Source organism: Ctenopharyngodon idella, chromosome 13 (assembly GCF_019924925.1).
Source record: "Ctenopharyngodon idella isolate HZGC_01 chromosome 13, HZGC01, whole genome shotgun sequence".
Lineage (NCBI taxonomy): Eukaryota > Metazoa > Chordata > Actinopteri > Cypriniformes > Xenocyprididae > Ctenopharyngodon > Ctenopharyngodon idella.
Window position 1 is genome coordinate 20482412 of NC_067232.1, and position 21204 is coordinate 20503615.

The window sequence follows — 21204 nt, forward strand, 5'->3', positions numbered from 1 at the left end:
GATATTTTAAAGAATGTTGAAGCATTTCGTAAATGGCCACAATCATCAGGGTCAAATTCAGTCTCCACAGCAATGTCTAAAGTAGATGGCAATGCTGAATTTGGGATCAAAAAATCTCATAGTTATGTTTTGTTACACACTTTAAACTTGCTGAAAGGTTTGGTTTCAATAGAAATCAATGATCAACTTCAGTCTTCACATAACAGGGTTTTAACAGCAGATTCACGTGACAAACTCTGGTTTTCTTTTTCTGACCTGGTGTCTCAATAAAATAATTTAAGTCAGAGATATGATGAACGACAGTATATGGACCCACAAGCCTAGCCTGAAATGGTGAGGCCACGATTGGAAAAAGTACCATTAGCTAGTCTCCTAGCTGGAAAGTAGGAACGTCCGCCCGTCAGTCAAACAAATTTTTAAAGTTTTATTTTATCTTACAAAGTTTTATTTTATCTTGTGCATGACTAAGATGGATTTTAGCTAGATGACAATAAAGAATGTTGAGACATTTCGCAAAATATCTTAAATTTACATTTAGGCATTTGGCAGATGCTGTTATCCAATGACTTCCACTGAATTTAAGGTACACATTGTATAAGTTCTTGCTTTCCCTGGGAATCGAACCCATGACCTTCGCGTTACTAGTCAAGTCAAGTCAACTTCATTTTTATTGCACTTTATACAATACAGTGATAACAGGAAAATGATTTAATCATGCAATCAGAGTTTATTTCGGCTTTACAGCAGCTCTAAAAGAAAATAGTGTCATTTTTCAGCTGAAGTCATTTCAAAGTTATTTCAGTTCTGCTGTAAAGATTATCAGTTATTAAATTAGTTCATTTAATCTATAAAGCAGTCTGGCAAGCAGGGCAGGGCCGAGAGCCGTAGGAACGCAGCGAGGCCGATGGCGCGAGTGCTAATGAGCGCCACACCGGTCTTGAGTCTCACAGAGAAGCTCCGGAAGGATAAACGGAGGAGAGACGACAGTGCAAGACATGAGAGGACCAGGCCTGGACTATTTATGTTCTGTTTATTAAGTTTATATGCTGCAGTCATTTGTGAGGGGCTGCTGCTTTATTTTCGTTTTGTTGTTTATTTCATGACTAAAGTTATGTTTAACGTTCGCTGGTTCCCACCTCCTTTCATCCTTCCTGAGCTCCTCCACGAGACTCGAGACCAGTTTGGCACGCAGGTGACGCAGCTCATTAGCACTCGCGTCACCGGCCTCATTCCGTTCCCACAGCTCTCAGCCCCGGCCCTGCTTACCCACAAGCAACTCTGCAGAAAACAGTGATGTCATCGTCCAGCTCAATTCAGTTCAGTACTAGTGCCATGCTCTAATGTTCGAGCTATAGGAAGGTAGAAGTTCCACAGAAGAAAGAAAGTCATACAGGTTTGACTAAAGGCCCCAACAGGGCTTGACATTAACACCCTCCAACCCTCCAAATGCGGGTGGATTTCAGCAGTGGCGTATAACACAGTCACTCCTACTAGCCACTTTGGCGGGTTACATTTTATATATAGCCTAATATACATTTTTCAATTGTAGTCTTTTTTAAAAAAAGGCATCTGAAATAATAAACTAAGTGCAATGTTGTCAAATATCGATACTGAAATAACTGAAACACTTCCAATACTAACTTCCAATATTAATAGATACACCATACCAGCTGCTCTTTCTCTCTCTCTCATCTCTCCAACAGCGAGATGATACCTCCCCCACTCACTCATTTCATTTGATCCGGATAAATATTGTTGGTTTTAGGGTTTGAATTTGGTGTGCAATTGCGTGTATTGGGCATAATTCTACTCATTTCCACAGATTTTGTGCTCACACTCAAAGTGCGTGAAAATCAAGCCGCCTCTCAGTACTAAATTGAGTTGTTTTTTGCTGCTTTTTGCGCTTAAACAGTGAAATACACACAAAATAATGTCAAAATGCTGGTCTTGGCCAGTATTCACATAAACATTTTCAGTCAATTATGATTTAACGCATGTGTAACAGTATATAATGCATCTCTGCATCCTTATATACCTGCTGCCAAATTATGAGATAATAAAAATATCTATATGGCAGTTTTTCCCCATGGTATCGATGTCAAAATTGTGGCCAGTGAAAATTCTGAGAGTCTAGTAACTTTGAAAAACCACTAGCCACGGTGGTTGGTGAGCAAAAAAGTTCATGTCAAGCCCTGGGCACCAATATTATGACAAATCTCCCCACAGCAATGTGGGATTTTGAGGTGAGAACCAGACTCCCAGGTCCCTCTACTGTCGCACAGTAAAAAGACCCTGGCACTGGACCCATTGTGTGACCTTTTGTTCACTTCAGTACAGTGCTGAGCATGAAGGATGACTTCAGATCAATTTTCAACAACCCAAACCATCAGGGACAAAACCCAAAATCAGTCAAAGCCTCCTGTCCATCTGATCAGAAGAACCAATGCCAGTATGGAGCTGACGCATGCACAGATCAGATTTACACTTGCAAACTGCAGAATGGCAGTTTGCAAAACAGAATGGCATCTGCAAAACTTAGTTTGCACAACACACTTCAAAGGCCAATTAACCATGACATTCATGTTTTGTGTCTCTTCTGAAATATCTTTTGTGCTTTATTATCAATATCTTTAACATCAGAACAGACTCTGAGAAAAAATAAACAACAGTTCTGAAACTGCTGATAAACTCATCTTCTCTACCACTCTTTGATGAGTCATCCAACTTTCATGCAAAGGAAATGTTAAGTATTCACTTCCTGATGCAAACGGCGATTAAACGCAATGAAATATGAGTCACATAGACTGTTTCCCAGTAAAATGAATAAGTGCCCAATTAAAACAGTCTGAAACAGAAACAGAGTGACACAGAAACCTGTTCCTGAAAAGCTGCAGCTAAGACCCAAAGTATACTTCGTTTATTATGTGTACAGTGTGCGTGACGTAGATTTCTTCATCTGCATAGTATACACATAATGTACATGCACAGCCAATTTCTTTTAACTGTGTGCTGTACGTGCATTGAATATTTTGCAATTAGTTGTTCCACAAGGTGGCAACACTAGCCTGAGCCACTGTTTTTTCCCCCTGGTCATTGTTTCATAGTCAAAAAAATAGTACAGGTATAGTGCAGGTCTAGCTGGTAGACCAGAACATAGTCATGCTATTCTCGAGCAAAACCGAGCTGGTGTAGCTGGTCCACCAGAACTCTCGCTTCCCATGCTGGGGACCAGCAAACCAACAACTAGCATCCCATGCTGGACCCAGCACACAAAACATACCTTATAGTGGTGACCAGAAATGCTGGATTTTTCAGCAGGGGTCTTTTCCATTTCTTTTTCGACTATGAAACGACAGGTTGGGCCAGTGTTGCCACTTTTTGGACAAATGCAAGGTGCATATGCGAGTGTAGTATGCGCAGTTAGAAAAATCGATCTGTGCATGTACAGTATGCACATACTGTACAGCTGATAATGAAATTATCATTGTAAAACTTGAAGCGTACAAGTAAAAGTCAAACTTTACTTTGGGTTAAAGCAGTTAGCTTGCTAACCAAAGGCTAATTTAAAAGAAAGAAAGAAAAACGAAGGAAGGGAAAAGTTTAATTTAATATAATGTTTAGCTTCAGCAATACATTGTGGGACTCGTATAACACTCTGGGGCCATTGACATGAATAGGAATGCTAATGGATAGCTTATTCCAGATTATTAAACCTCTTCGGGTTAAGCTAGCTAAGGCCCTGTTTTGGTCGATCCAATCACAAGTAGATGAGACAGACACATTCCCATTTACACCTGGTGTTTTAATTCGTCTCTTTTGTCCACTTTTAACCACTTCTGTCCTGATTTCTTCAAAGGGAGGGTCTATGGGCGGGAAAATGTATGGGTTTTTTTTTCTTTCGATCTAATGGACAAACTAAGCTTGTGCAATTTACATATGAATGCGCACAGAGATGACGGAAAAACACATAGAGAGGAGCAGCTTTTGTTTCTGTTCTGTCAGCTGCCGAACGCTGCGAGTGCGTGTTAGAAATCAGGAATGGTGAGAGAACATTGTGCTTGGTACATTTTTCTTCAAACCAAACTTGGGTCTTCAGCTGACAAAGTTTAAATCCTGTCTGGCTAGTGCTCTTCCCATAACGTTAACGCGTTAGGTCAGTAGGCATAGAGTAGGCCGTCTTTAGTGGCTGTTCTAATGCATTCGACCACATGAGCGAAGGCAATTCAGTCAAATGGGTTTTCGACTACCTCTGGAAGTGGTCGAAAGTGGACAAGCTCAAAACGTTTTAGACCGCATTTACACCTATATTTAGCGTTGTCCACTTGTCAAGTCAAGTCACCTTTATTTATATAGCGCTTTTTACAATGCAGATTGTGTCAAAGCAGCTTTACAGTGATAACAGGAAAATAATTTTGGCTGCACAGCAGCTCTAGAAGAAAATAGTGTCAATGTCCAGCTTAAGTAAGTTCAGAATTGATTCATTCCATTATATAAATCATTAGTTATTAATTTAGTTCATTTATTTATACAGCAGCTCTGGAGAAATAAGTGATGTCATTGTCCAGCTCAGTTTAATTCGCATACAATGGTGTCAATGCAGGCAGATCAAAAACATTGTTGAACATCAAGTGTCCCCAACTAAGCAAGCCAGAGGCGGCAGCAGCAAGGAACTCCATCAGGTGATAAAAATGGAGAAAAATTTTGATCAGATCAACCAAAACACATCTTAATACCAGGTGCAAAGAGGGCCTAAGATGCTTGTTGGCATCTTATCTCAGCGATCACCATCTAAAACACAACATATGTCATCTCAAAACATGACCATTGCTTGCCTCTTTTCGTAGGACTATTCCTGCAGAAATTCCTAGCTAACAGTTTTGCAAACTATGCCATTCCACCACTGATGGTGCACACAAGGTCTGTGTAGACACAAGGAGATGTTTGATATGCAGCATCTAGATCAGTGTGAGAGGAAAGTGGTCATATGTTCTGCCTGCAGGAGCAGGAGTCGAGCTGAGAGGATGAAGGAGCTCTTAAAATGGGCCATCTCTGATGTGTATCCAGGAAAGGCAGGGGTCTGATAGAAGTTGGGCCGTAGGGAGTGTTCATGACAGAGGCACATCTGGGAGGTTATCTGGGTGGAATCAGGCCACACTGGATTTGGGTCCAATGATCGCACGCCACAGTGTTTTTTTTTTTTTTTTTTCTATATACAGCTACACTGGAGGCAACATCAAGATCAGAAAGTTGCAGCTCTTCATATGACTTCTAGAAAGAGCTTCCAAAGATTTTCAGCTTTGAGTGTTTATTGTGTTCATTCTATTTAAAATAAATGCATCTCGAAGGCCTGATGCCACATTCAGTATCATCACTCAACGCTATTATATTTTATATCAAACATCCAGGGCTTGACATTAACACCCGCCAACCCGCCAAATGCGGGTAGATTTCAGCTGTGGCGGGTAAGACAGTCACTCTCACTAGCCACTTTGGCGGGTTGGATATAATTTCAGCCTACAGCCTAATCAAAGGTAGCCAAGCTCGTCGTAGCACAAAATTACAATCCAATCACAATTCGTTATCGATTAACTTAGTGAAGATGGGATAGACGGAATCACGCTGAATGACAGACAACAGAAGCACTCTCTCTCTGTCGCACGCACGATCAGATCTCCTTGCGCCTGAATAGTCAAATACACGCACACACAAATGTCAAAATGTCCATCGTGTGGAGTATCTCGCGTGAATACAGTCGGTTATGGCTTAAGTGGACGTAAACAGGTAGGTAATAATAGATATGTGTCAGTATATTACATACATGCATTCAGCAGCCCAATTAAATATCTGTTTGTCATTAATGTTAATCAAACAACAAAAGATGTTAAATAAATGTATACATGTTAAATAAACCTACTGTATCTGAAAAAAAAGTTTAGGCTATTTAATTTACTATTGTATTTGTAATTTGCTAATTTGCTTCTTTGTTCTTTTATATAGCCTAACAAAAATAGCTTATAAAATTATACAATTTATCATATTATGGTCATATTACACACCCCTTGCCCACCCGTACATACCAGCTGATAGACCATGTAGGCCTAGTCTTGATTTGGGTGGTCAATCTGCATTTGAAAGTTTGAAAGGGTTTTAAATCTAGCTAATGAAGTAAAATGACTCAAAATCAAGTAATTTTAGCATGCCAAAGTCAACTTTAACAGCAAAATTGTGGCCAGTGAATATGCTGAGTGGCTAGTCATTTTGGAAAAACCACTAGCCACAGTGGCTGGTGAGCAAAAAAGTTAATGTCAAGCCCTGCAAATATCCAATGAGTATTTCCTGTGTCAGACAGTACATGACGTCTGCATTTACAAGAAATCTTGTATTAGGTGTAATGGCTACACAGGGACATGATTCAAGCAGTTTTTAAATGGCATGTAATGCGATCACAGAAAGTTTACAAGGATGTCTTACCTTCACTGGATGATCCAGACAAGTCGATAATGACATAGACCTTTCCCTCTGGCTCCAAATCTATCTGTAAGGACCATCCAAAAAACAAAAAAGAAAGAAAAAATGTTTTAGCAGAAGAGTAAAGGAACATCTTCAATAATCTTCACTGGCCTTTGTACTCAGTGCAGTATTTTGTCGACTTAATGCATGCGATCTAAAATAAACACATTTTATGAAAAAGCAGACTGGATTATAAGTTTTACAATTTCTCCCAATCATTTTAAGGCAGACACTCACAAATTAAGAAAAACAAGCAATTTATCACAAAGAATCCGGTAACACTTTACAATAAGGTCTCATTTGTTAACATTAGTTAATGTATTAACTAACATGAACTTACAACACCATGTTGTAAATATGTGTGTTTAATGCCCATTTGAAGTTAATTTTGAAATCCAAATAGCCAAAACTAAAGCTTGAGTCATCATTTACGCACTCCCAAGAAGCTCAAAACCCATTTGAATATTTCCAGTGAAACACAAAAGAAAATATTATCAAAATGTCAAAGCTGCTTTTTTTCCATACAACAAATATGTATGATAATCGCACATTGTCAAGTTCAGATGTAATTCTGTTATATTAAAAAGACACCCATGCGCATGCTATACATACAATAAATTAGTGTCTTCACGCTTCATTAGGTTTGCACACCACCTGTGAAAGCCTTACTTATCAGTAATGATACTAATGGAAATAAACAAGCACACATGGTCAAGATTAGCCAAATAAATGCTGAGTATGTGGCACCAGCAGAGGAAACAGCACCGTCTCGATGTGAACATGAGCCCTGTGAGGGTTGTGCAGAGGCTGAAATGACTGATATTAGGCCCAGTTCTCCTCTCAGCAGCTAATGACAGCATAACGGCTGTTCCATCAAAACCAGATTAAAGCAGGAAATGGAGGGAGGATGTGGGGATGAGTGGAGAGATTTGTACATGCTATAAGAGTAAAGAGAGAGACAGAGAGACAGTGAGGATGTGTGTGGGAGTTGGGTTAGAGGCGAGCCGTATCATGTTAGTGCAGTCAACACAGGTTTTACACAGGATGCACCAGTGCAAAGAAAAAAACCCTGCTGCAAGCGCCCGCACACGCAAAATTCACACTTCCAAACCAAAGGTACCAGTATCAAGGTTCAGTTGATTGCAATAGCTGAGATTGTTACATATTTACTATAATTCACATAGCTACATTATCATGGCAAAACAGAGTTCACGAGACAAAACTGTTAGTTAGCAGACAGAATGCATGTACAGTACATTACAGTTCAAAAAGTTTGGGGTCAGTAATATTATTTTAATGTTTTTGAAATAAGTCTCTTATTATTTGATCAAAATACAGCAAAACAGTAATATTGTGAAATATAACAATTCAAAATAACTGTTTTCTATTTTAATATATTTTAAAATGCAATATATTCCTGTGATTGACAGGATTATGTTATAGTCTGATAGTTTTCATTTTGTTTTGGTTTCGTTTTCCCTGTTCCCATTTTGCCTGAGTTCTGTTTGCTACTCAGGGTACGTTTACACAACAATGATGTACTAAAAGCAGAAAAGTTTTCATTTGCGTTTTTCACGAACAGACGATAACGTTGTCAAAACGATCAGCGTTCACAAATATCCACAAAAATTATTAAGAATGCTGTATTATGCTGCCAGGCCAGTAGTTGGCGATGTCACTTTGTAAAGAAAACAGTTACATCACTTGCAGCTGCACGCGCATAGTGGTTGCAGAAAAATAGCGGCAAGTGGAGGAAAATGTGCAAAATCCACAGAATAAGAGAAAAATGTTTTGTTGTACCTCTGGATGTCGGAATCGGAATGCAAAAAATATAGTCTTTATTTTTATAGAATACCGTCGTTGAAGATGCCCTTTGAAGCTAAACGGAGATGTTTATGTTGCAAGTCACAGACTGGACTGATGAAACCTGCAATGATTAGTCTACTATTTAAGCAGGAATTTGATGTAAAGAGTAAGTCTACATAATAATCACATATGCAGTCCATAGATGACATACATACATAGCAGTTACAGCATGAAATAATATTTACACCTGTAACATTTTACATAGATAACTTTTAAACATAGCCTATAACATTTTTAGTTCACAATTCTGACTTTTTTTCTTGCATTTGCGTGTTTATATCTCCCAGTTTGGACTTTATAACTCGCAATTGTGAGTTTATTTCACAATTCCGAGGAGGAAAAATGCAGAATTGCGGGATATAAACTTGCAATTCTGCGGAAAAAAGACAGAATAATGAGTATATCTCACAATTCTGAGATATAAACTCAGATTTGCTAGAAATAAAAGTCAGAATTGTGAGATATACACTCGAAATTAACTTTTTTTTCTTTTATTCCGTGGCTTCCATAGACTGCAGAACTGTTATTTTCTGCAACCAGGTAGGCTCTGCCCACAAAAAAAAAAAAAAGTCACCGCTGTTTGCAAACACCAAATTGGTCTATAGACTGAAAGCGTAATACACATGCACATGACGTAACCATTTTCACAAATTTGCATTTTTTGTAGTTTACACCGAGACAGTAACGTTATCGTATTCAAATCCTGTTTTCAAAAGTTTTTAATTGAAAACGGTGTCATGTAATCCTACCCTTAATATGAGACCATAAAAACACATGCATAAAACTCAAATCATCAAAATGTTTTAAGTCATTTTAAATGGAGATATAATGTCACGCCGCAAGACATTTCTGCTTCCCAAAAGTATTTCATATCAACTACCCAAAAGCTGTTTGCAGAATTGATGAATATTGAAATCAAACTTTAATTTTTCAAAGCATAATGTGTCTTTGAAGGCCCTGAGGCTGCTGTGGGGTTTCTTCACTCCTTGCATAATGAAGGATGAATGAATCAGGATTTTACAAAATCCATACTGGAGGCTCTCCAGAACATTCATGCAGTGATTTACTGGTCTGTAGAATTCTTGCTATAGTGACATGTTTGCTATCCCAAATGACCTTGTGACTTCTCCCTTCCTCCCACTTCCTGTGATGTCATGCTGAAGCTGGTCTCTGAATGCTCTCTGTCTTGCAGGTGTGACGACACACCAAATATAGCAGCTAGCTGTAGCAGGAAAGGAGAGTGAGTGAATGTTTATGTCTGGAAATATTGTGTGCATGTTTTTGCACATTTGTGTCTGTTTACGCATGTACACGAGGGTGTGGAAATAAATATTTGCATTTAGATCAGTCTGTAGTGTGCTGCTGAGTAAATGGGACATCTGCACATCACATACATGCAGGTCAAGAAATATAGGCTTGCTCATAAAAAAGAAGCAAGTGTTGATTTTTTTTTAGATGCATGAGAGCTATAAGTGTCAGATATTAGATAAACAGATATTATACATGTTTTAAAGATGAAAATCGTATATGTTATTTCATTCAAAATTAAGGTAGTATACCTATAAAAAAATATTTCACTGCTTTGGTTGAAAATGTCTTGATTTATTTAATTGGTAATTGGTTTATACCAGTTTTTTCTATGTCTTCAATGTCAATGTCAAACTGACAAGTTTTATACTATGAAATTTACAGATTGTTCTGTAAATAGTTTTACATTTTTACTTTATTTTTTACAGAATTATTGTGGCAACCACAGTTGCCTTTTTTTTTCTTTTTTTTTTGTAAGAAGAACAGAATTTTTTTTACAGTGTACATACAATGGGGTCCAAAATAACATATAAAAATTAAGTCATTCACTTATTGTCCAGTGAGCAGCTTTTGTATTCCACAGAAGAAAGGAAGTCGTACAGGTTCGAAATAACATGACAGTGAATAAATGATGAGAGAAAACTCATTTTAGCCAAACTACTCCTTAATTAACTGTATGAATTTAGGAAATATTTTGTGACATTGATTTTGGCTGTTTTTTCCAAACAATTTAAGGTTTCATTTGCATTTATTTGGGCAATCTTAGTGTTTGTTCCACCAGATATATTCAACAGAGAAACTCTGCCAACTCCACTCTGTCCTATTGCTGTAATGACAGTAGAGAAGAACTGTGAGGTGGAGACGTGACGTCTGTTTGACACCATCCAGATGTTCCCTTATTACATATACAGTATACAGATAATATTTTTTAAGTAGTATACAGATGTAAACATTTCTATCAGCTTATTTTTGACACACAGTGATGCACGCACACGCGCGCACACACACACACACGCACGCACGCACGCACGCACGCACGCACACACACACACACCCACCAAAATGAAATTGCTCATTGCTCAGCTAGATTAAATTCAGGCACTTTCAGGCACTGACTGAACAGAAAGAAAATTTTGACTTTTTAAATTTCCTGTTTCTCTGAAATGACCACAGTAATGTCATATGCTTGCTCTGGAGTTGCAGAAGCGTCTCAAATTGCATTCAAATTTGCCAAGATACCAAAGTCTCCCATCAAAAATCAGAGATCTCAAAATGAACTTTTCATTGTAATAGGTTTATACCTTTTTTGACCCACTTACGTTTTGTGGTCCAGGGTCACAAATACATTTACTTTTAATGTAATATTGAACAACACACTACAGTTAAAATTATAATGAAGTACTTTACATGTGATTTAGTATTTTAGTCAACGCATCAAAATAAATGTACTTTAAAGAGCATAACAAAAGATTATTAAAACATAAGGATTTAAAATGTACTTTAAGGTAAATTAATTTGACAATATTACAAAGTGCAGTGTACCTAAGAGTGTTAAGTCATGAAAGTGTACTCTTTAAGTACAATTAAATAGTATTTTATGTCAGTAATATTATATTATCTGTAAGTACAGTTTTTTAAAAATATACTTTTAAGATTTGAAGTACACTACAAGTGTACAGTACAGTACTCTCTCTCTCTCGCTCTGTGTGTGTGTGTGTGTGTGTGTGTGTGTGTGTACATGTGGACTGATAATGGACAACAGAAAAAAAGAGGATGTTTATTTCATCTCTGTCAATCATTAATAAAAAGACAGCTGGAGGAACGGTCACTTTGGCCTTGGCCCTAGACACGCAACCTCTGACCATGTGTCAAACTCTATCTCCACCCTCCAGCTCTCAGAGCCTTCATATTCAAAAAAAAAAAAAATCACACTTAAATGTGAAGTATATGAAGTTATACTTATATAATGCTGAGCAATGGCATACAGGGAGGGAAACAAATTTTTGCAAAGCAACAAACTCTGAATGTATCACTGTTGTGTAGGGGTGTGCAATATATATCATCTACGATAATATCGTAATTGTTGTTAAAACAAACCAAAACAGCTCTACAGAGTCCAAGCATGCACTGCGTAATATCTAGTAGGTTAGTCTATTAAAATATAGTTAGAATGCCCCCAAAATTCAAGATATGGGGGCAAAAAAAAATGTCCCTGTATGAGTTTTTGTTTTTTATATGTATATTATATTATTTAGTTAAGCAATTTCACATGAAAAGTGCAGTTTTTTTCCAGAATATCAGCACAATTGCAAATGTGTTATTGATTTTATAAAACATTTCAATAAATAAGTTAATATTAAGTAATTTACATTTTAGACACCATATTGTTTTTGCTCAATTTCAGCTACGAAAATAGTTCCAAACAAAGCCACAGCAGAATTGTTTTGCATCTCTGAGCAACAGACAGCTGTGCTTTGTTACTAAATGAATCAGTTGTTTTAAAAAAAAAAACAGTTAAATGAATGATTCAATGACTCATTCATTAAGACAGCCAATCACTTCATTCATGAATGAATCAGACGTTTGAACAAATCAATTGACTCAATGGCGACTCAACAAAAGTGACTCAACTGACACTGGTAGGTCACGTTATTATAACATGCCGAATGTAGTATGCCCAGATTACATTCATACTACACACATTCATACTATAGAGTACCTACTCAAGAGAGTATGCGATTTCGGACACAGCCAATGACTCACTCATTAAGAGTGACTTGCCGCCACCTGCTGCCGTTTTTTGTTTTTTTTTCTCCATCTTTTCATTTTTTAAAAATCATTTCATATTTCAATATTCAGTGTTTAAAACATAAATCTAAAATGCAACTGTAACTGCAAGTTAAAGCTGAATTGTGTAAATACATCTAAATGCCACTTCAGATGCAACCTCTGCATTGCAAAGACAGACAGTCTTTTTATTCTAATTGAATTATTGGTAAAATGTAAGATTCTGACTTAAAAGATGAAGCTTACATTTAATTAGGTTAGAAAAATTGGCCTTATAAAAGTAAAAAATGCTCATAAAAGGTAAAAATCTATTTAAACTTATTGGAAAAGCTCATCTCTGTGAATTAACTGCACAGAATATGAAGAATATCAAAAGTTTTGGGAGTCAGCTGTCCACGGCAGTCCTAAACCTGAAGGTACCAAAAACACACTCGGCAAAATACCGTCTTAATTATCATTACTGACAAAATCCCAGAAAATATAAAGATATCATTTTTGTCAATATCACACACATTGTGTAGATGTGATGTGAGGAAAGAACATGGAGAATAATGAAAGATGAAAAGAGAGAAAGCAAGCGCAGGTGAAAGAGGACAGCTGTCTAGGCAGAACACAGGGGCATGTTGTGTTTTATCTCTCGGATGACAGTGTGTTTAGCCGATTTGCGGAGTGTGTGTTCATGTGAGCGGTGATGCATACCAGATCCCTCAAGCTAATTGAGACTCCACTGAAACACAAACATACACATAAACCTGGACAGAGAGAAATAATATCCCTGCGATAACTAAATATTTTCATTTTCAAGTCTCTAAATACAAAACTTATTTATGCAGCAACTAAATGTCCACAGTGTTTGTTTCAGGGCCTTTAGCATCGATCATAAAGACGGCTGAAATATTTGGGTTTCAATTGGGTAATAAACAGGTTTAATGCTGCATTAAACCTGCAGGACTCAGTTTTTTGAGCCCTGAGACTCCTGACTGTCCAAGTTGGTCTGCACAGAGAATAAATGAAAACATGTACTACCGATAACATTTCCGATAACTGTGTGGCAGCTCGAAAATGATAAGATAAAGCATTGATTACACACCTAATGCACATCATTTTCTCTTCATTTTGTTCCATTAGAGTGAATATGTCACTGCCCAACAGATTAATTTTGTTCCAACCAAAATTGCTTGAAAGCACATCATAAAAGTAAGATCTTCCCAAGAGGATGTGAAGTCAGCATAAGTGCTGTGTTATTATAGTTGCTTCATGTACCACTTTCAAGAATCCCCATATTTGTTAATGAGCATTTAGAATTGTCTATTTCCACTGGGTCATACTCAAATCTGTGCACTACAGCTAACAGATGGACACTGAAATTTGTGCAGGTGCCCAAAAAGATTGTTCATTTGCAGTTGTACTATTACTGCCCACAGAGATAAACCTCATTATGTGCCATCTGACTGTATGCATGCACCTACAAACAGTGGAAAATAAAATAAAATAAAAAATATATATATATAAAAAAATTAAAATAAAATAATGTATGTAAAGATTATACTACAATATAGTGCTGCTGGGATGACATATTTTTTTTCAAAACCTGGAAAAGAATTAGCACTTCCGGTTCCATCGTCCTGAAGTCAAAAGGTTCTTTGAATGGATTTTTGGTTAAATGCCTGCAATAAAGTCTGTGGTGAACAAAAGCTCAAGATATTTTCTTGAGCTTTTGATATTAGTTTTATTCTACGACATAAAATACATTAATAATACCCCACTTGAGATTTTTTTAAGCTTTTACTTGTCTTGAAAAAAGGGTTTTGTTAACAGTTGGTAATTGGGACTACAGAGGTTGTCGGAGACATTAAACATCACGCCGAATAGGTAAACATATATACTAGTCCTCTTTTACAGCTACATTGTGTTTATAATTGTGCCCTTACAAACTGTTATAACTCGAACTTGTCAAAAATGTATTTTAAATAAAGACCGAAATAGTTTTCGGAATAATTGTCGGAAGCTATGTAGTTTGTTTATAGCCTACATTTAGCTTTTTACTTCTAGCAATTGCATTTAGGCTTCAAAATACATAAACGTTGTGTTATTGTGAAGATTATCATGATGACCAACACATGTAAGAATCTTGTTTTCTGCAATAATCCAAGAACCAATGGAAAAATCCTATCAGGATTTTTGTCGAAAGAACTAAAGTGATGCTAACTTTAGGTTTGACCTACAGTACAAAAATGCATCATCACTGTAACACTGTATACCTACAGGTGTTTTATCAGTGCCTGATTCTTTTTATGGGCACTTAAAAGCGAAGTTCTTGTGCCATCATCAGCCAATTAGTCACATGGCATTTAGATCAAAATTTGTTTGTGGTCCCATGAGCAAAGATAGCTGATTTCAAATCACAAATATCTGTAAGTTCTTGCACCAGTCATGCAGCTGCTCCTGAGGTAGAATACAAATTGATTTCTCCAGGTATACTGGAAACAGTACAAACATGTAGTCCCGCCCAAAGCTCACAACAGGGTGAGCCAGAAATTGGACAAAGAGACTGATGATTGACAGTTCCACATTGTCACCACTCTTCTTTTTTTTTTAAGGAAAAACTCCTTATATGGCTTTCATACAGTTGTCTCATGTACATTACACTGGGATAAGGGAAAGTATTTTAACACCAAATTAAAATGTTATCTTTAAGTAGTTTGCTGTAAGAAGGGTAAAAAATGTCTATGTATTGCTTAAAAAGTTTTAAGACTAGATGAGCTAATTTGTATCATGACAATGTTATCAAGACAATTAAAGGTTTAGTTCACCCAAAAATGAAAATTCTGTCATTAATTACTCACCCTCATATCATTCCACACCCGTAAGACCTTCATCTTAGGAACACAAATTAAGATATTTTTGATGAAATCCGACAGCTCAGTGAGGCCTGCATTGCCAGCAAGACAATTAACACTTTCAATGCCCAGAAAGCTACTAAAGACGTATTTAAAACAGTTCATGTGACTACAGTGGTTCAACCTTAATGTTATGAAGTGACGAGAATACTTTTTGTGCGCCAAAAAAACTAAAAAACAACTTTATTCAACAAAATCTACTGATGGGCGATTTCAAAACACTGCTTCATGAAGCTTCGAAGCTTTACGAATCTTTTGTTTCGAATCAGTGGTTTGGAGCGCGTATCAAACTGCCAAAGTCACGTGATTTCAGTAAATGAGGCTTTGTTACGTCATAAGTATTTCGAAATTTCAATGGTTTACCACTGGGGGGCGTGGCAGTTTGATACATGCTTTCTGGGCATTGAAAGTGTTAATTGTCTTGCTGGCAATGCAGGCCTCACTGAGCCATCGGATTTTATGAAAAATATCTTAATTTGTATTCTGAAGATGAACGAAGGTCTTATGGGTTTGGAACGACATGAGGGTGAGCAATTAATGACAGAATTTTCATCAATGGGTGAACCCTTTAAACATTTTTTAATCCATCATTATCATAACAAATAAATATAAACATATTATTGAACATAATTTTTAAATTGTAATACATACAAAGTTCTGTCATGAAACTATAGATGGTGCAGGCTCATAGGTCCTTTAACTCAACCTGCTCGTAACCACACTGTAAAAATTGAATCATTGGTCTTGTAATTTGCATTTAAAAAATTAAGGTGATAATTAAAAATAGTGTGTATATATTAATAAAATTGTGGTTCAGTGTTGTATAGCAAATATTGAGAACATTTCACTAATAAAATCAAGAGATACATTTTCCTATTTTTTTAAGGAAATTTACACAGTTTTGAGGCTTGAATTAAGAAACCAATTAAGCTAATAAAATTAAGGAAAGAAGGATACCTGTTTAATTTAAGAGAATTATCTCAATTATTCGGTTTTATTTAGGCACCATTGTTAGTTCCCAGCGTGCTTTGCATATAGCTGGAAATGGAGAGTAAATATTGAAATTAAGCGTTATTTTATGTGTTTTTGAGTGAAGGGAAATATCTGTTGATGTTTAATGTCAGTTATGTTTGACATATGAAAGTATTTCTGTTATGTTGAAGTTTTGATTGTTACCATTGTGCAGAAGAGCAGAGCTTATGGTTAGGTTGTGAATAACGGCATGTACTAATATTTTGAAACATGTTGCTTTGTTCAATGAGCAATAACATTGCTGTTGCCAGTGCAGTAACAAGTTTGTTCCTACTTGTGCTGTGCTAGCAGAATACAGACTTATAATTGTACAACATAACTCAAAGTCAAATATAAACAGGTCATTTCCATTCACTCTAAATCACACACTTTTGAGAGTCAACTTAAAATAAAAAAATTCACTAAAAATATTAAATTAATTATCATAGACTAAATAATTTAGGAGATTTGATTTATTCAAGTAGTTTCCATTAAAGAAATCCAACCTTAAAACTACTCAAAAATATTATGTGTAATATTGTCACCATATTTTTTTTTTTTTTTTTAAGTAAACAGCACATAACATTTTTTACAGTGCACATCGTTACCTGTAGGGCACAGCTGATTGGTTCCTGCTGTATCAGTAGCCAATGAGCTCGCTGCTCAACCTTCAAATACTTGAGTAGCATTGCCTTAGCAGTGCAGCACACTTTCAGAAACCCTCCACCTTCCCCAGCTCCACCTATATCGATCTGCTATGGGTGATTCATGTATGCTATATTGTACAGCAGCAGCATGTCTTACTTGCTCACAGCAGCGTGTCGTGTATGTATTGGCAGTAGCAATCTCGTACCTGCTCCACAGCAGCAGCAATAAAAGCAGCAGCAGTGTAGCAGACCTATTCCGCCAAGACCAAACTTATCAACACTGTCATACCCATTACCATGCCAAACACTCCGAGACCGAGAGTTGTCATGACAGAAATAATGTTACTATGTTTAAGTTAGTCAATAAAAAACAAATCATTTTTTTTTACAAAAACATTTACATTAAAATGTTGACAAGTGTAAAAATGTGCACAAACGTACACATTTACAGTGAATTAAATTAAACTAGTATTACAGTATTAAGAATAAATGCTCAAAATATGCTAATTATTTTTAGGAGGTTAAATGTGGCCTGGATGTTTTCGTGAGATTCACCCCAGAACATAATTTACCCAGAACATTATTTTCTACACAAGAATGTTTATTGTTACACAAGGTTTATGTGCCAGTGTTTGCGTGTGTTAACATGTTTACAAGCTTTGGTATGTGCATTAGCTGATATTTCAAGTGGTGACAGCCCTATTTCAAATCAGAGACCTACACTTAAAAGCATTCCTGGAATGCATTCTGTCTCTCGATCTCCCTTGTGACTCTACAACACTGTTCAAATAGCACAATTTGAATGCTGAAAGAGCGTCAGGCATCAATGTCCATTCTTACACTACATCCCTTCAAGACACTATTACATTAACATTAATTTACTTAAAGAGCAAACGAAGACAGACATCACATGAGTGTAAACTCAAGTCATGCTTTTGAGACCATTATATGACCTACCACCTCAAGTCCATCTGTTTCAATTAGACGCTGCCCTTAGAACCAATATGAGTGTAAACACACACACACTCACACTCACAAAAGGACTTCTCTTGAGCATTCCCTTTTTTCTTCTTTTTAGTCTGTAGGGACTTTTTGAAGTTATTTTGTTATTTAAGGAATGTGAACTTGAGAGAACGTGTTCCTCCCTCTTATCACATCGCGGGGTTGCAGCTGCTCTGTCCACCTCAGAATCGATAATCAAGAATCTAACTGTAGATATGAGGTTTCTGTCACATGGCAGGGAATAATCACATCACGTCAAACTCAAGCCACTAAAATATCACAATAAAAAAACACTAAAAAACAAATCAATAAGTTTCAGTGACTCAAGAATCAGTATTGGATTTATCTATCTTTTTTCAAAGGCGTTTCTGATGTTGTTGTTGCTGAGCCCGCCTTATGTTTATTAGCTGTCACAATGATATTTGACAATTACAACAAATCTGTTAATATTTGTTTACACTATTTTGTCTATAATAAATGAAAATTAAATAATAAAAAAAAAAATTAATCATTTAAATAGTACAATGAATTAATGCATATGTTCTGTATAAAATATATAATAATAATGTTCTGTATAATATTCATTTTGAGATTTGCTAAAAATATATATATTTACCAGTGATTTTAAATTAAAGGGATAGTTCACCCAAAAATGAAAATTTGATGTTTATCTGCTTACCCCCAGGGCATCCAAGATGTAGGTGACTTTGTTTCTTCAGTAGAACACAAATGATGATTTTTAACTCCAACCGTTGCGGTCCGTCAGTCGTATAATGCTTGTCAATGGGAACACCATCTATAAGAGTCAAAAAAACATGCACAGACAAATCCAAATTAAACCCTGCTGTTAGTGATGACACATTGATGTCCTAAGAACCGAACAGTATTTATATCATTTTTCACCTCTAAAACACCACTATGTCCAACTGCCTTGCGCATCCGGTTGGTGAGGTCTGAACGCGTTCTGACAACGGAAGTGATGTCTTGCACTCATTGAAGTATAAGCGCGAGACATCACTTCTGTCATCAGAACGCGTTTTCTGACCTCACCAACCGGATGCGCAAGGCAGTTGGACACATCAATGTGTCATCACGAGCCGCAGTTTTTAATTTGGATTTGTCTGTGCATGTTTTTTTGACTCTTATAGATGGAGTTACCATTGACAAGCATTATACGACTGACAGACCGCAACGGTTGGAGTTAAAAATCATCATTTGTGTTCTACTGAAGAAACAAAGTCACCTACATCTTGGATGCCCTGGGGGTAAGCAGATAAACATCAAATTTTCATTTTTGGGTGAACTATCCCTTTAATAGTGTTTTAAAATATTTGTAAGGGATAATCTGGGTTTTGTGTCTGTTTGGTTGGGTTTTGCCCATTTAGTTCTGTTTTAAGTTTGTTTCTATGGTTTCTTATTGTTCGATTATCAGTTACACCAATTGTTCATTTCGTTAATTAGCTTCTCTGTGTATTGTGGACCACATTTCGGCGTAACCTAAGCTCACTCTCGCCTATCCTCTATGGTTTCATCCTCACTTCCTCCACCGACTCAGTTTTCAGCACTGGACACTAACAGTGCTACTGACACTCTTTGCTTTACTCTAACATCTTGCTTAGACAACTTCTGCCCCCTTTCATCCAGACCAGCAGGCTCCACCCCCTCTGCACCCTGGCTGTCCGTTTGAACCATGTTTTGAGACATTATAAAGCTGCTAATATTGTAGTATTATACAAGAAAGATCTGATTAACCATGATGTGAAGGCAAGCCAATGTAGACATATACCTAATCAACAATCTTAACCAAATTAATTTAGTGGTAACTGATGTTCTCCGTGAACATCGCGCAACACTCAGGGCTGCAGAGAGGGACTGGCGTAAATCAAAAAACTCTACTGACCTTACTTTGTATCAGTCTCTCCTCTCTTCCTTCTCTGCAAATGTCTCCACTGCTAAAATGACATACTACCACAATAAAATTAACAATTGTTCTGACTCTCACACACTTTTCAAAACCTTCTCTTCTCTTCTTTGTCCACCTGGTTTAAAGTGTGATTATGGTTTCAACGATTATGAGCTTAATCGCATTCATTTGATCAAAGTATTACATTTACATGAGGTAAAGTTTGAGGTAAATATAAAAATCTGCATTTCTAGTTTAAAAGAGTACAAAAGCATTTTTATCGGTCATAACTTCTGGATAGAAATAGTGCAGATGCTGAACAAGCATGAGACTTTCCAGTGTGCATGTGTTGAGCACGTGTTCACACATGGCTACCAAATACGTTGAAAGATTATGCGGCTGTTTGACTGTAAGCATACGCTAAGCACTAGCGTCGAAACTGAAATAAGATTAGCGGTTAGCAAGTTATCAAAAAAGCTGAAATCATTTATAGCAGCTTTAATGAATAAAAATCATATATTCTACAGCAAAGTTTCTCACCTATAATCCCATCATAATGTACCTTTAGCCATTTATTCTCCATTTTTCTTTCTGTGGGAATCAAAATCAGTAAGTGAACATTCGTGTCTTGATATCTCTGAAGGCATCAGGTCCCCCAGCCTCACCCCACCACCTCCTCTCTGTCCCCCTCTATCTCTCTGGGAAGTAAATATGGGAGAGTGAAAACAGGAAGCCCAGGCTACCGTGTGACTCAAACGCACCGCTGGTATTTTTAGCTCCGTCCCGGCAGTGCCCCGACCCCTGTTTCCTCCAGGGCCACCAGGAGGATACTACTGTCCGCTCCTCTGTCGGGCCCCACGGGGAAACAAGGCCGAGCTAAGAAAGGGTCCTGTCAATCCAGACAGCTTTTATATTGGTCCTGTCTGTCAATCGTGGTCTTAGTGCAGTGGCATTTTAAGGATATAAATACCAGACCACTGCTGTGTGATCAACACATGACACCAACATAATACAATTGCTCAGATACAACACCAGTACCAGATTTAATCAAAACCGATCTGCTAATTTACTACAGCTTCAAATGTGTCTCATACAATCAGATTTTAGAATGGAAAATATCCATTTTTACATTTGTACACTTTCATTTGTTATGAATAATCATATCTTTTGGTTTGTGTCCATCAAGTTCAAAATAAAAAGACAAAATAATCAATAGTGCCTTTCATTTGTAAGGTCAATTCACTGGATTATCTAAAATTAGACATTACCA

The 21204-nt window shown here is 36.9% G+C and overlaps 1 protein-coding gene across 2 annotated transcripts in view; it reads right to left on the minus strand.

The window, feature by feature from the left end:
* Positions 1-21204, minus strand: part of prkceb (protein kinase C, epsilon b) — a 135123-nt gene that overhangs the window by 97753 nt on the left and 16166 nt on the right. For both annotated transcript variants that reach the window (XM_051916629.1, XM_051916628.1), the window contains exon 2: positions 6472-6535. In XM_051916629.1, the coding sequence (XP_051772589.1) occupies positions 6472-6535 (64 nt within the window). The remainder of the gene's footprint in view (positions 1-6471; positions 6536-21204) is intronic.